Here is a 14350-nt window from a genome sequence, read left to right on the forward strand (position 1 = left end):
ATATGAATAACTCCAAACTATTCCATTTCTCTGCTAAAGGTGCATAACATATAACATGGCAGACAGCTTGAAACAATACCTCTGTATTAACTATATTTTCTTATTTTCTGTATTCTTGATGCTCTGACATCTGGGGCCTTGCTGACCTGGGAGGGAGTGCCCCTCCCAGGGCTAGCTAATTCCTAGAGATAGTACCTGCTAGCATGCCTTTGATATGCAAAGCAACCAATCCCAAAACAAACCCATACCCTCAACCACCTTCTTTTATGGGCTCTCACACTCTAGGACACTATCTCCCTGCCTGAATCACCTGGGGACCAGGTACAGAACAACTAGGGACGGCCCCTACAGCCCAGAGCTTGCTGAAATTATTCAAACTACCCAATCCTAAACCTGCTTAGTTTGCTTATCCTGCCTTGCCCATTACTTCCTGTAAAAATCACAATAAAGGTTCCCACCCTCAGTCTCTCTCTCTGCCTGCTCATTTTACCTTGGTGCTTCTCTGTACAGCCGTGTGTGGCATGCCATGCCTCCTGTTTCTAGGGGACCGTGAGCACAATAAAAACTTCTTCCTTCATACCAATCATTTTCATGTCTGTGTGTCTTACCATACCTGATTAAAACAAATCCCACGTACCAGTAAAACAATCTCTCAGCTGCTGAATCCAGAAGGTTCTCAAAGTCAAGTGAATTATTTGACCTTGAAGCCCATTCACCAGGTGCCTTACATTTCTACACCAACCCTCCTTTTCCCCTACGCAGGTAGCCACCCCAAAGGCCACCACCAAAGTGTCACTTCTGAAAAGGGCTATTCAGAATTTTCTGTAACTCAGAAGGTCATTACTAGAGCTCTGACATAAGTCCATTCTTAGCAGTGGACTCTTCAGTCTACCATGAAATGTAACATATGCTCCCTGAGGGCAAGCGGTTCTGTCTGTCTTGCGCACTGCCATATCTCCAGCACCTAAAAGTATGCCTAACACAGAGTAGGTACTCAATAAATGTGTCTAATAAATGAATGAAGTGTACAAGAATAGGTACACATTGGTATAGACGGCCTGTGGAATACAGCTTGAGAAGCAGGAGAATATCAAGACTCCTAAGTGGTAGGCAGCATGGCATAGAGTTAAGGAAATGGATTCTAGAGTCACAGTCTCTATCATTTGATAATGTGCAATCTTGGACAAATCACCTAACACGACAAAGGCCCCATCCCTTCATCAATAAAAATTGGGAAGACAGAATCTACTTCAGAAGGAAAGGACTAAACTGGATGGCCACGTAAAACATTTACATTCTGGCCAAGGTGGCAATGTAAATTCATTTTATGGGGTCCCACACCATCATCCCCACACTCCCATTTGAAACACACAGCAATGATAGATGAAATATGCTTTTAAAAGAAGAGTAAAATTAAAGAGTGATAAACATCTCCACGAACCAGCAACAACAGAAACTCTAAGCAGCACACAAATTTGAAGCTATAGACAAAGCAGGCTGGACGTCAACTTCCAAAGTGTACAAGTGCTCTCACTGGAGATAAAGGCAGATGGAAAGGTCTGCTCGCTGCCTGAAACAGTGACTTGGGCCGGGCCGCAGCCTCAATTGCACATCATCTGCTTTATCAGAGCACTGTCACATCACCAGTAACTCACTACATCTAAAAACTACTGTTTCCTTTTAAAAGGCTCCCTTCTAGATTGCCCCTGACTTACAAAGGCAGGCAGTAGGTCTCCTTACCTACTCTTTTTTTATGACTTCTGAACTCTCTTACCTCTATGCTTTCTTCCAATCTATTTCTTATTTATAGACTATCGTTACACAGTATCCCTTCTATGATTTAGGTTGTCTTAATAATTCCACCTCTTCTAAAGGAAGCCTTTCTTAATTATTTACACCTTGATAAGTATCTACCTCCAAATCCTCATAAACCATCTCTTTATATGGGACTAAGTTGTAGAAAGTAGCAATGAAGTTACTTAATTCTCGGAATGAAGCATACAAATTACAACCTACCTTCTAAAGCCAGAGACAGAGAGAGAACATAAGCATAAACAAAAGTAATGCAAGTTCATTATTCATTCATATTTACTATGCAAAATGAAAGTTTTAGGAAGCTTTGAACAATATATATTTGTTCTATTATATAGGCAACTAATTCTCTGTAGATGGTAATGTATCAGTAACAACCACCCTCCCTACAAGAGACTCAAAAAATAGTAGGAGAGGAAGTAGGAAAGAAGAATAAAGGTGGCAGATGAAAAGTAAGCCAAAACCTGATCTGTGAGCAACAAGCTGAAGAAAAACAATGCAGGGTGCCAGAGAGCTAATGCCAATTCCACAGTAGGATCTACAGATGTTTGTGCCCTCCAGACCCCAGTCCCTACCACATGGTATGTTTGAGGAACCGAATCTGAGATTCCATTAATAACCAGGATCCTCAAATGGAGCCAAAGTGATCCCAATCAAGAGCACTCTCAGACTGCTGGCAAAAGCAAAGACAAACCCTCCAAGATTAAAACAGATTAAATCTCTGTTCAATTAAATTTGATCTCAAAATCATATCACAAAACTTGCAAGAAAAGAAGCCATTGTGAGAGACAGCAGAAATAACCAACAGATATAGACAATGAAAGACTTCAGATATTAGAATGATCAGATACAGAATATGAAATACTATTTGTTAAATGTTTAAGAAAATAAAAGATGTCTAAAAATGAACAAGGATCAAGAGACTATCACAAGCAACCAGCCACATGTGAATACTAAACAAAAAGAAGTTAAAACATGAAAAAAAAATCACTGAAATTTAAAACTCAATAGAATGGTTAAGCAGCAGATTAGACCCAAATGAAGAGAGTTAGTGCCCTGGAAGAAAGAACTGAAGAAATTTCCCAGAATGTAACACAAGGAGATAGGGGAAGAGAGGATAAAAGCAAGCTTAAGAGATATGAGGATAGATCAAGAAATTTAAATAGGAATCCTAGAAAGTACGGCCAGAAAGAATAGAAGAGTCAGTATTTGAGAAGATAGCAGCTGGGAATTTCACAGAAATGATAAAAGATCTGAATCCAGAAATGTAGGAAGCATATATATACCAAGCAAGATAAGAAATCTTCAACTAGACATTTTGTGGTGAAACTGCAGAACACCAAAGACTAAGAAAAAGATTTTAAGAGAAGCCAGAGAGAAAAAGTGTTTAAAGGAACAACAGTGAGACTGAGAACAGAGTTTAAAACTCCTACAATGGCAACTAGAAGATAGTAAAAAAAAATCTGTAAAGTGTGACACAAATACTTTTACTACCATTACTACTACTACTAATAATGTGTCTAATATAAATAACTGTTTGAAGACAGTGAAGATTAATTTAGAGCAGATAAAACTGAAGGGATTATGACCCTGAAAAGAAGGGTCATGCTAATAAGTTTTAAAATTTTGGTGATAAGAACAAATTCTTAGAATTCTTCAAAATCTTAGAAAAACATATAATTTACCAAACCTAAATCAAGAAAAAATAGAAAATCCAAATAATCCTAAAACTATTGACGAAAATGGATGAGTGGTTAAAATCTTCCCATTAAAAAAAACAAAAACAAAAAAGTACCAGTTTCAGATGGTTTTTATAGGAAAGACTAAAAAACATTCCAGGAACAGATCATTCCAATCTTATACAAACTATTATACTCAACAGAAAAAGAAGAAACACTTCACAACAGGTTCTATAACCTTTCTAACAGGATCATTCAAAAACAGTACAAGGAAGGGAAATTTAGGCCAACCTCAGTTGTGAACATAGATCCAAAAATGCAAACAAAATATTAGCCTCTCCAAAAATTCAGAACTGTAATTCACTACATTTATATTCATGAAGAATCGTCATATGGTTATCTCAATCAACGCAGAAAAAATTCGACAGGGCCGGCCCTGTGGCTTAGCGTTTGGGCGCGCACGCTCCGCTACTGGTGGCCTGGGTTCGGATCCCGGGCACGCACCGACGCGCTGCTTGTCGGGCCATGCTGAGGCGGCGTCCCACATACAGCAACTAGAAGGATGTGCAACTATGACATACAACTATCTACTGGGGCTTTGAGGAGAAAAAGGGAAAAAAAAGGAGGAGGATTGGCTATAGATGTTAGCTTAGGGCTGGTCTTCCTCAGCAAAAAGAGGAGGATTGGCATGGATGTTAGCTCAGGGCTGATCTTCCTCACAAAAAAAAAAAAAAAATTCAAAAATTTCAACACCCACCTATGATTTTTTATAAATCTTACCAAACTAGGAATAGAAACAAACTTCATTAATCTGATAAAGAGTGTTTACCAAAAATTTACAGAAAACATTATTTTTAATGACAAAACATTAACAAAACTCTCTTTAAATCAGAAACAGGATGACCACCTTTATCATTTCTATTTATCAATGTACTGCAGGGCTGAGCGAGTGCCAGTGCAGTAAGACAAGGAAAACAGACTAACTGGCAAGCCTGACATTATTCATCGACAATCTCACTGTCTACCAAGCAAACCAAAAAAATCTATAGACAAAAAGTTGGAATTGAATAAATATATATATTCACTTAATCCAGGAGTAGGAATGGAATGAATGAACTAGAGCTAAATTCAAAAACATGGATAAAACATTTTTTAAAAGAAAGGGGATGACAAAATGCAGGGGACTGGTTGCTTCAGAGGAGAGAAAGGATAGGATCAAAGAGGAGCACCTAAGTAGCTTTTAGTTCTTAAAATAAGGGAGGGGGAGGATGTCAAGAGTATGGGCTTTATCGTCATGCTTCAAAACCTGCACATGTGTTATAGATTCCTTAGTAAATGCATCAACTATTACATAAATAAAATAAATTAATAGAATAGTTTAAACAAATGGTGGTCAGTAGATACATATTTAAGTGATAGACTTAATTAAAGCTCCTGTTAAAAATAACTCCTTTGCACAGGAGGGTTACCACAGGAAACACAATAACTACCACAAAATATGCAGTGAATCAATGTCTGTTATTCTGGTGAAGGAGTACAGTCCTCAAAGGAGAGAAAGGGGAACCACAGTTATTGAGCGCCAGATATGAGCCAAGTCCTGAGCAGGAGATTTCCATACGTGTTTTATTCCACAAACCCAGAAAGCCCATGGAGAGCTTTCCTCCCCTGGCCTCCCCCTCCAGCCAGCTCTACAGCAAATACACATTAGGCCTTTCCTTCATAGTCATAAAGTTGATCCCACATCAACCTAAGTACATGTCTCTTCAAACCATGAATAATTTCTAGATAACCAACAATTAACTTTCGGAACCTATAATTTGGTTCTAGTGTAGTTCTAAAGGCATCAGTAATCTAGCCACTTGTCTAATACATTTGGACAAGAGAGACTTTAAGCTTAATGGATCAAAAACCACACCCAAACACTATTCTAACTTTGAAGAGAACATAAGATCAACACACACAGACACATAAACACATAAAAAGATCGCAACCTCACTGGTAGTCAGAAAATATTTATTAAAAACAGTGAGTTTTTATAGATCAGTTTGCATATATTAAAAAGACAAATCATCTCCACTGTTGGTTAGGGAAATTGATATAAGACTTACATATAAGTTTACATGACCTTTTTGAAGAACAATTTGGCAATATCAGTATTTAAAATGTGCATATGTTTCCATCTAATAATTTCAATCTAGGCACCCATATGGGAAAAATTCTCCCACATTTACAAAAGAAAAAAAATCACAAGAACATTCTTTGCAGCATTGTTTGTAAAAGTGGAAGGAAGAAAGGAAGACAGAAGGAAATACATGTCCATCATTTTTATTTGTCTGCACGTTAAAGTTTTAAAATACCACATTTTTTACAAGAATCTTAAAAGCTAAATGAATTAAAAAACTTACTTCAAAAAGAAAGAGGATGGAGTCCAGCTCCTCCCTTTGTGACTTATTATTCCCTGGAATATAGGAAAAAAAATTAGTTATCATGACAATACGTAAATTTTAGGATATTAAAAATTACGTTAAAAGGTATCTTAAAACATTTAAGCCTCAACATACATTCATTTATTCAAAAAATACTGGAAGGTAGCGTGGAGCCCATGTTAGGAATGCAGATGGATGATTGAGCCAGACCGCCTGGGTCCACAGTCTAGCAGAATTGCTCCTTGCTAGCTGTTAAAACACAGCTTCCATGTTTTCCAAGTTGTTAACAACCTGTGGCAGGTAATTTATTCGTTTCTCAATTAGTTACTTATGAGCTCAAATTACGATAGAACACAGAGCAAAAACAAAGAAAAAGTTCTAGCTTTGTGATATGAAAAGGCAAAGAGCAGTAATAATTATAAAAAGTCGTATACCTCTTTAGGCAATTGCACACTGTCCTTTTGATAACGACAATAATAAAAACTACAACACCTACAGCAGCAGTTACCACTTACTGTCCAGTCTCTATGTACCAAGGACTGTGCTAAGTGCCTGGCATCCATCATCTAACTCAGGAACCAGCAAACTTTTTCTGTAAAGTGTCAGACAGTAAATATTTTAGGCTTTGCAGGCCTCTCTTGCAACCACTCAATTCTGCTGTTATAGTGCAAAAGCAGCCATAAATAATACATAAATGAATGGCGATAGCTGTGTGCAATCTTTATTTATAAAAACAGGCAGTGAGCTATAAGTTGTGGACCCCTAATCTAACTGAATTCCCACAGCTCTATGAAGTAGATACCATTCATTCACGGAACAAGTACTAAAGAATGTCTCTATGTCGGGGATTATTCCAGAACCTGAGGACGCAAGAAAGAACAAAACACAACGATCCCTACCCTGAGGAAGCTTACATTCTGGCAGGAGGAGGTAGTCAATAAATGAATAAGTGAGAAAACCAAGAAGGAAAGCACATGGGGAATGCCAAAAAGGGTGGTATGCAGTTTTGACTAGGGAAGTCAGGGAACACCTTGCTGATAAGATGACAACTAAGCAAAGATCTAAAAGAGGTAAGTAAACAAGCCATATGGAAATTTGGGGGAAATGTGCTCCAGGCAGAGGGAATGGACAGCGCAAAGTCTCTAAGGCTGAGCAGATTTGGCACAGTCAGGAAACAGCAAGAAGGCCCTTGTGTCTGAAGCAAAGGGGGAGAGTTGTAGCAGGTGAGGTTAGAGAACGGGTAGGGTAAAGGAAGGCAGGGAGGTAAGGTCTGAGGCCACAGTAACGACCTCAGGAATGAAAAGCCATTTGAGGTTTTGGAGCACTGAGAGTCGTAATTTGACTCACATTTTTAAAGCATTACTCTAGCTGCTCTTTTAAAGAGACTTTGGCGGGGGGTGTGTGGGGGGGGCGGGGGTGCAATGTGGAAGGGGGAAGACTAGTTCAGAGGCTACTGCAATAATCCAGGTGAGGATAATGGGAACTTCAGCAGTACCAGCATAGGCAATGAGAAGAGACCAGTGATTCTGGATGTATTATGAAGGTAGAGACAATAACTCAGGTTTTGGCCTGAATAACTAGAAGGCTGAAGTTATCACAAGATCATTTCATTATTCCTAGTAAACGTTTTCCTTTATTCTTTTGTTTTAGTACACTTTCTTCCCTGCACTCCAATCAAAACACAGAATGTACTAAAAGCAAGAAACTTCAAAATCTCACCCTGTTTTTATTGGCTCTTCATTATGATTCTTTGCGGTAGATTGCAAAAACGGAGAGAGTTTCTCCCCGTCCCCATCAAGAGATATCTATTTCTTCATGCCTTGAATCTGAGATGCCATGTGACTTGTTCTGGCCAAGGTGACATTAGCAAACGTGAGACAAACTCAAGCCTGAAAAGCCTTATGCACTTACTGAGCTTAGAACCCTAAGGCCACCACGGGAAGGACTCCAAGATAGCCTGCTAGCTGGAAAAAAGGGGCCACCTGGAGAACTAAGGTGCCCTAGTCAATAGCTTGTCAACCACAAGACGTGAATGAGGCCATCTGCCACCAGCTGACATCAGAGGCGAGAGCCAGGCTCAACCAGAAGAACTGCTCAACAGACCCCGAAAATCATAAGCTAAATAACTGTTTGTTGTTTTAAGGCACTCAGTTTTAGAATGGTTCAATACGTAATTTGTTATGCAGCACAAACTGATGCAGTCTTGGACAGCTACACTTCAAAAAGGATAGAGGGAGCAAAAGGGAGAAGAGGGAGGACCCTTTAAAAACAGGGTTTTTAGGTTGTAGAGGTTTTTTGTTCTTAGATATGGGATTTAAATTTTTTTCTTTCCTATTTTCATTGCACATAATATCACACTTTCCTACTCCACACATTTGTGAAAAAAAGTCAAGTGGAGCAAAGCTAGGAAGCAAAATAAAAATCAGATCATTTCATATTTGAAATATCTACCAATTTGGCAAAAAGATTTTTCTTATGTTCAAGATTTATATAAATTTATAAATCACAGGGGAAAAAACTGAGGAATTCATTAAAAAAAAAACACTTGGCATCCTGGGCACATGCCCATATATGACTTGATGACCTACCAGAGCCTGGAGCATTCTGTAAGACGCTGAGCCATCTGCTATATGCCAGACCACAGTGTCTCTCCCCAAATTCCTTCCCCTCCATGCTTGACATTTGCCTCAGGTTTTACAGAAGCAGTCAGAGCATCCATACACTCCTCTCTCTCTTCTCTTGATATTTGACCCTGTCTCAATCTACTTCCCCCAACACATTGCACCATCAGTTATCTCCCTTTCCTCAACCTGCGAACAGGCAAATGCAGCTTAAAATCTTCCCGTGACCAAGCTACTCCTTGAGATACAATCCTCTGTCTTCACCAACAAACTTTCTAAGAGGGTACTCTCACCTGTAGCCTTCACTTCCTCACCATCCAGTTCCTCCATTTCTCTCTGTCTGGCTTCCGATTCCACCACTGACTAGAACTTTTCTTTCAGTAGTCAAGGACGACCTCCTCAATGCACTGTCATTCCCTAGTCCTGCTGCGGCTCAACTTCTTCATCATCAGGTACTGCTGATCTTTCATTCCTTGAAATTCCTCTCTGCGCTTCTGCGATAAAACATTTTCCTGACACCTCCCACCGCCCCCCACACACTACTCCTTTATCTTTCCTCTTTATCTGCCCAATAAAAGAAGGAATTACCCCAAATCCCTATCACTCTCTTTCTCTGCATATTCTTCCTCCCTTGGCAATAGCCTGATTGCACCTCTCTTCTCCCAAACGTCAGAGCCTATATTTTTACTGCCCAGCCAGAACCTACACCTGGGTGTCCCACAAGCACCTCAAACTCAGACTGCCCAAAGCTGCACTCATCCTCTTACCTCCCAAACCTGGCTCCCCACCAGGGTTCCCATTGCTGTAATGGCAGCTTATAAACCAGGCTCAACATCCTGAAAGCATCTTTGACTTCTCCCTCTTGTATTCCTTTTCCTTATACCCAAGTCTCATGGATGGTGCACCCACTGAGAAACAACACTTTCTCTGCTCTTAACTGTCACCTCCCTGGATTAGGCATCACCAGCTCTCATATAGATGACAGCATCAGCCTTCTAATTGGTCTTCCTGCCTCTGTGTCACTCACCACATTATAAGATACTGTCTTAGTAGCAAATATTTTCAAGAGCTTTAACCACCTAAAGAACAAAGTCCAAACTCTTTAGCCTGGAATTCAAGGCTCCTTGCAAGTCTAGCATAATCTGATTTCCTGCAAATCTCTTTCACACATCTTATGTTGCAAGAAAAAAAAATTGCTTTCCTCAAACATGCCCTAAAGACAGCCTCCCTGCTCTCGCTCATTTTCTACCCTCCACCCACAGTGCCATTCTCCTCCACCTGAAATCCTACGTCTCCTTCAAGGTCCATCCCCAAGGCCACCTTGTCCCCAAAGCCTCACTTGTACATTCAACAGCAAGTCATCTCTCCCTCTCCTCAACAACCACAGTACTTTGTCTATATCTCTCCTATAGCACATCTGACTTTCTAACTTGTTTCATAGTTAACTATGCATATGGCTTATTCCTAGACCAGTCCACAAGCACCACCACCACCACCCCATGAAGCATGTTCAGCATCTGATACATCTCTGAATTCCTCATAGGAATTTAGCACAGTGCCTTGAACACTGTCAGCACTCAAATACTGGATGGGTGAATAAATGAAGGATTAAATAAAAGAGAGACACAGAGCTGCCAGAGGCAGAGTCCAAAGGCTGGGCCCTGAGAGGCCCCAGCACCAGACGCATGCTTCAAGATGCTAAAGCACATATGGTCTACGCCACAGGTATAAGACACTCTTATGTGTAGGTGAACAACACAGATGACATTTCAGTGTCTGTCAACCTTTCATCAGTGTTGCTTTTTTTAACGGGAGAAATACGAAATAAAACAGTGGCTCTCAAACTTGAGAGCACATCAGCATCATCTGGAGGGTTGTTAAAACACAACTTGCTGAGTTCCACCTGCAGAGTTTCTGATTCAGTAGGCTTATTAACAAGTACCCTGGTGATACCCATGCTGCTAGTGCAAAAACCATGTTTTGAGAACCACTGGTACAGAAGAAGGAGCTCTGAACCTAGCATCAAGAAACCTGGCTGCAATTCTGGCTATGCAATTAAATAATCTGTGTGGCCTTAGGCCAGTAATATAACCTCTCTGGACATGGTTCTCTCAACTCGAACACAAGGAATGTGGACAACCCAATCTCTTGAGCCCCTTCCAACCTTAAAACTCTGCGATTCTGACCCAGTCACTCAGAAGTCAGTTATCCAGAATTATGGCATTTCTGTTCAATGCAGTACTATGTAACTATTTAAAACGGAGGTAGAAATAAATGTGCTAACATGTAAGGATTTCTAAAACAGACTATATGAAAATGAAAGAAGATGATGATGGCAGCTAACACTTACTCAGGACATACTACGTGCCATACTTTGTCCTGAAATCCTAGGAGGCGTGTTGACCCATCTAACGTGGACAGGAGGGAGCTGACTCAGACAGACGTTAAGTAACTTGCCCAAGGAAAAACAGCTAGAAGGGTAGGGCCAGGATCCAAACTCAGTCTGGCTTCCCAGGCTCCACTATCCTACCACCTAAATACAGAGCAGAATGCGCAGTGTGACCTTATTGGCTCGATTTTCTAAGAATATTTTATGTAAATATATACGGGCATAACCATAAACATATATAAACATAATACATTAATAACATATATAGAAAGAAATACAGGAAACTTAAGAATGGTTGCCTCTGCACAGCAGGACTGGAGGTCTGAGCAAAACAGATGCTTCAGTTTTCATTTCAAACCCTTTAGTGGAGTCTGAGGTTTTTTTTTTTTACAGTGTGCATATATTACTTTTCTTTCTTTCTTTCTAAGTAAATTATTCCTTTGAACTCATGCCTTCTGTGGGTTTCTTCTTCTATTTTCCCTTTACCCACTTGTCATTCAATTAACCCCTACAGAAAAGAAAGCTCAAGGGAAACAGAGATGCCAACCACTGTGATCTCACAGCTCTGCTAAGGGCTTGGCAAGAAAGAAAGCTCAAAGCACATCACTTGTGGCTCATGACACATACAACCTCCAAAAACGTCCTGAATGTTTAAAAAAAAAAAGCCTTGTATATCAACAAAAAAATTACTTGTAGAAATGCTTACCTTTTAATTTCAAACTATTTTCCAGTGTTATAAAATTTTCATAGAAGATGAAATATATCTGAGAATAGTTGGTCTCAAAAAACTGCTTAAGATCATTTGTATCCATATTATCTGAAAAGAAAAAGTTTTCATTTATGACAATAACCTTATACAATTATCAGAATTCACAAACAACATTTTCAGAAAGAAAGGCAAGTAAAAACTAGCTTTATTCCCTTATGAGACAAAACAAAACAAAGAAAAGAGTATTCCCATCCATTTATTCTCCACCTAAGGCAGCTCTGAATTGGCCTGGGGCAGCTCCCCCACGGGCAGACCCCTGCAGGAGACTGATTCAAGATCAGAGCCATGGGGGCACAGCACTGACAGACCAGCTAACGGGGCAGCAGTAAGTGAGGGTCTAGGGAGGGACAAGATGACTTCTTGTTAGGGGATGGGAAAGTAGAAGTTCATGGAGGAGGTAGCCTCTGACATAGGTCAAAAGGGGGGATGGGTTCCTACATCTGAAAAACAACTTTGCCGTGGAGTCCCACATGGCCCAGTCTCTCCTCCCTCCCTGCTGACCTGAAACCAGCTGAAGAGAACTAGCAGGCGCTCCCCACCACACCCACCCACTTCCATCTGGGCCACTGGTCACTGCCTTCCCTCCAGCTTCTAGATGACCTGTCTTGCTCTGTTTGGACACAGTGGGGCCTGCCATATGTTCCTAGAGTTGCCTTGAGCAGTGTTTCTCCCTCTTGCACCAGTTTTGCTAAACCAGGTTCTGCGGGCAGACAGACAGGTTGTGCAGGGAACTTAGCCCAGCAACAACTCCCGCTGGGGCTGGGCAGCAACACAGCCACTTCTTCCAGGGGCCCCAATCATCCCTCGCAACTCTGGTCAGAGTAATTATCCACTGTCAACACACTTTTGTACATTTTCCTTAGCAAACAAGGTTGTGCCATTTACAACAGGGTCCTGACCAAGCTATCAACTCTTTGGAAGAATAGTCTAGTAACCTTAGGAAAATTAAAAACAGCTTCCTTAAAATTCTACATGGATTACACAAGAAAAAAATGTGTTGCTGTTAGTAATCTATAACAGAATGGTATCAATTGCTTTTGGGGTCCTAATACTGTGAATATATGTGAACATACCCATTACTGTGTTTAAATTCTATAAAGTTAACACTAATGCTGGTGAATCTAAAGAGTTGTTTTCCTCTGATAACTAGATACGGCCTTTCATGCAAAAATTTGCCCTCATTCTTTGAAATAATGCATATAAGGTGTTTATAAAGTCATAGGAGCTGCCAATTTCACATTCTATTTCCTGCCCTAAAATAGAACTGAGCACAGAGCAGTGGAAGTTCCTAGTAACTAACAAATTTACCTGTGTGAAAGCAAGTAACAACGAAACTAGTATCATTAACCCACACGAACATTATTCTTAGGAGCCACACAATCTTGCCAAGGAATCCTTGAGTGCCTTCCACAGAATGTGCCAGTTCCAAGAAAGAGTTTTGTTCATTTTCTCTCCAATACAAACTGCTAGCCCATCCACCACCAACAGTTCCCTCTGAAGCACGCTTCACTCAGCCAGCTCCTACTCACCACTCACTGGTCTGCTGAAACATCCCAGCTCACCCCAAGACTAGGTCAGTGCCTCTGCTATGTGCCCCACTGCACTATTCTGCCCCTGTCGTAGAACATGTCATATTTACTTAATTCCTGATGGAATTCTTGACTTACTCCTGATGGAATGATCTGTCTCCTCTGTTAGAGATACTTCCTACCCTCACAGAACCCCCAGTCTATCTCATGCATCATTATGTCCCCTGCATCCAGTACAGTATTTAGTTCAATATTTTCTTGAATGAACTGAATGAAAGAAACAGACTATAACATACAACGATAGGATAATGACCATAACTTGTAAACCATTAGATAATATGCATACAGGAAAGAAATGGTCTAACCCTCCTTCAAATCCTTGGGGCTATCAAGAGAGAAATGTCATCTCTCTGCTGAGGACTCTTGATTGCCACCTGTTGCCCTGATGCTCCCCTCACCCCTGGTGACCTCTACTCTCACAGTCTGCTGCCAGCTAGATTTCTCCACGTGAGGGTCTAAAAGGCTTTTCAAATTAAACATGGCCAAAGAGAAGTATTGTTCTTCCCCTCAAATTCTATTCTTCCTTCAGGCACCACCATCCATCCAGCTGCTCAAGGCAAAACCTAGATGTCATCCCAGGTTCTTCTCCTGCCTTCACAACCCATCTGTGGTGTGTCAGTCCCATCATGTTCTAGCCCTGGGCCACTTCTCACCCTCCACAGCCCTGCCTGGCATACGTTGCCATGAATCCTCACCCAGGCCGCAACCACGTCCGCTGCCTGGGCTCCCTGCTTTCACTCCTCCCCTCCGCAGTCCATTCTCCACACTGCAGTCAACAGAAAAATTTAATAATGTAAATCAAATCAGATCATTCCTTTACTCAAAACCTCTCAACAGCCTCCAATAGTACTTAAAATAAGATGCAAAGATTTCACCACGGCCTGCAAGGCCCCGCATGATTTCCTCCATTCCACACCAACCTCATTTCACACTACTCTCTCCTTCACGTCCTACACTCCAAGCGCTGTGGCTTATTTCCATTCCCCAAACTTCCCAAATGTGTTCCCCACTCGGGGCATCTCTAGTATGTTGCCGCCACCCCTAGATCTTCATACAGCTCATTCC

General features: G+C 40.8%; 1 protein-coding gene across 9 annotated transcripts in view; it reads right to left on the reverse strand.

Annotated features, from left to right (window-relative positions):
- The window catches only part of RALGAPA2 (Ral GTPase activating protein catalytic subunit alpha 2), a 310483-nt gene that overhangs the window by 272550 nt on the left and 23583 nt on the right, over nucleotides 1-14350 (reverse strand). For 8 of the 9 annotated variants that reach the window (XM_087445685.1, XM_087445686.1, XM_087445680.1 and 5 more), the window contains exons 2-3: nucleotides 11634-11744; nucleotides 5897-5949 (exon numbers count right to left, since the gene is read on the reverse strand). In XM_087445685.1, coding sequence (XP_087301811.1) covers nucleotides 5897-5949; nucleotides 11634-11744 — 164 coding nt within the window. The remainder of the gene's footprint in view (nucleotides 1-5896; nucleotides 5950-11633; nucleotides 11745-14350) is intronic. The other variant, XM_087445684.1, reaches the window with a different exon arrangement.

Source organism: Ceratotherium simum, chromosome 21 (assembly GCF_057802395.1).
Source record: "Ceratotherium simum simum isolate JZ-2026a chromosome 21, ASM5780239v1, whole genome shotgun sequence".
NCBI classification, from domain to species: domain Eukaryota; kingdom Metazoa; phylum Chordata; class Mammalia; order Perissodactyla; family Rhinocerotidae; genus Ceratotherium; species Ceratotherium simum.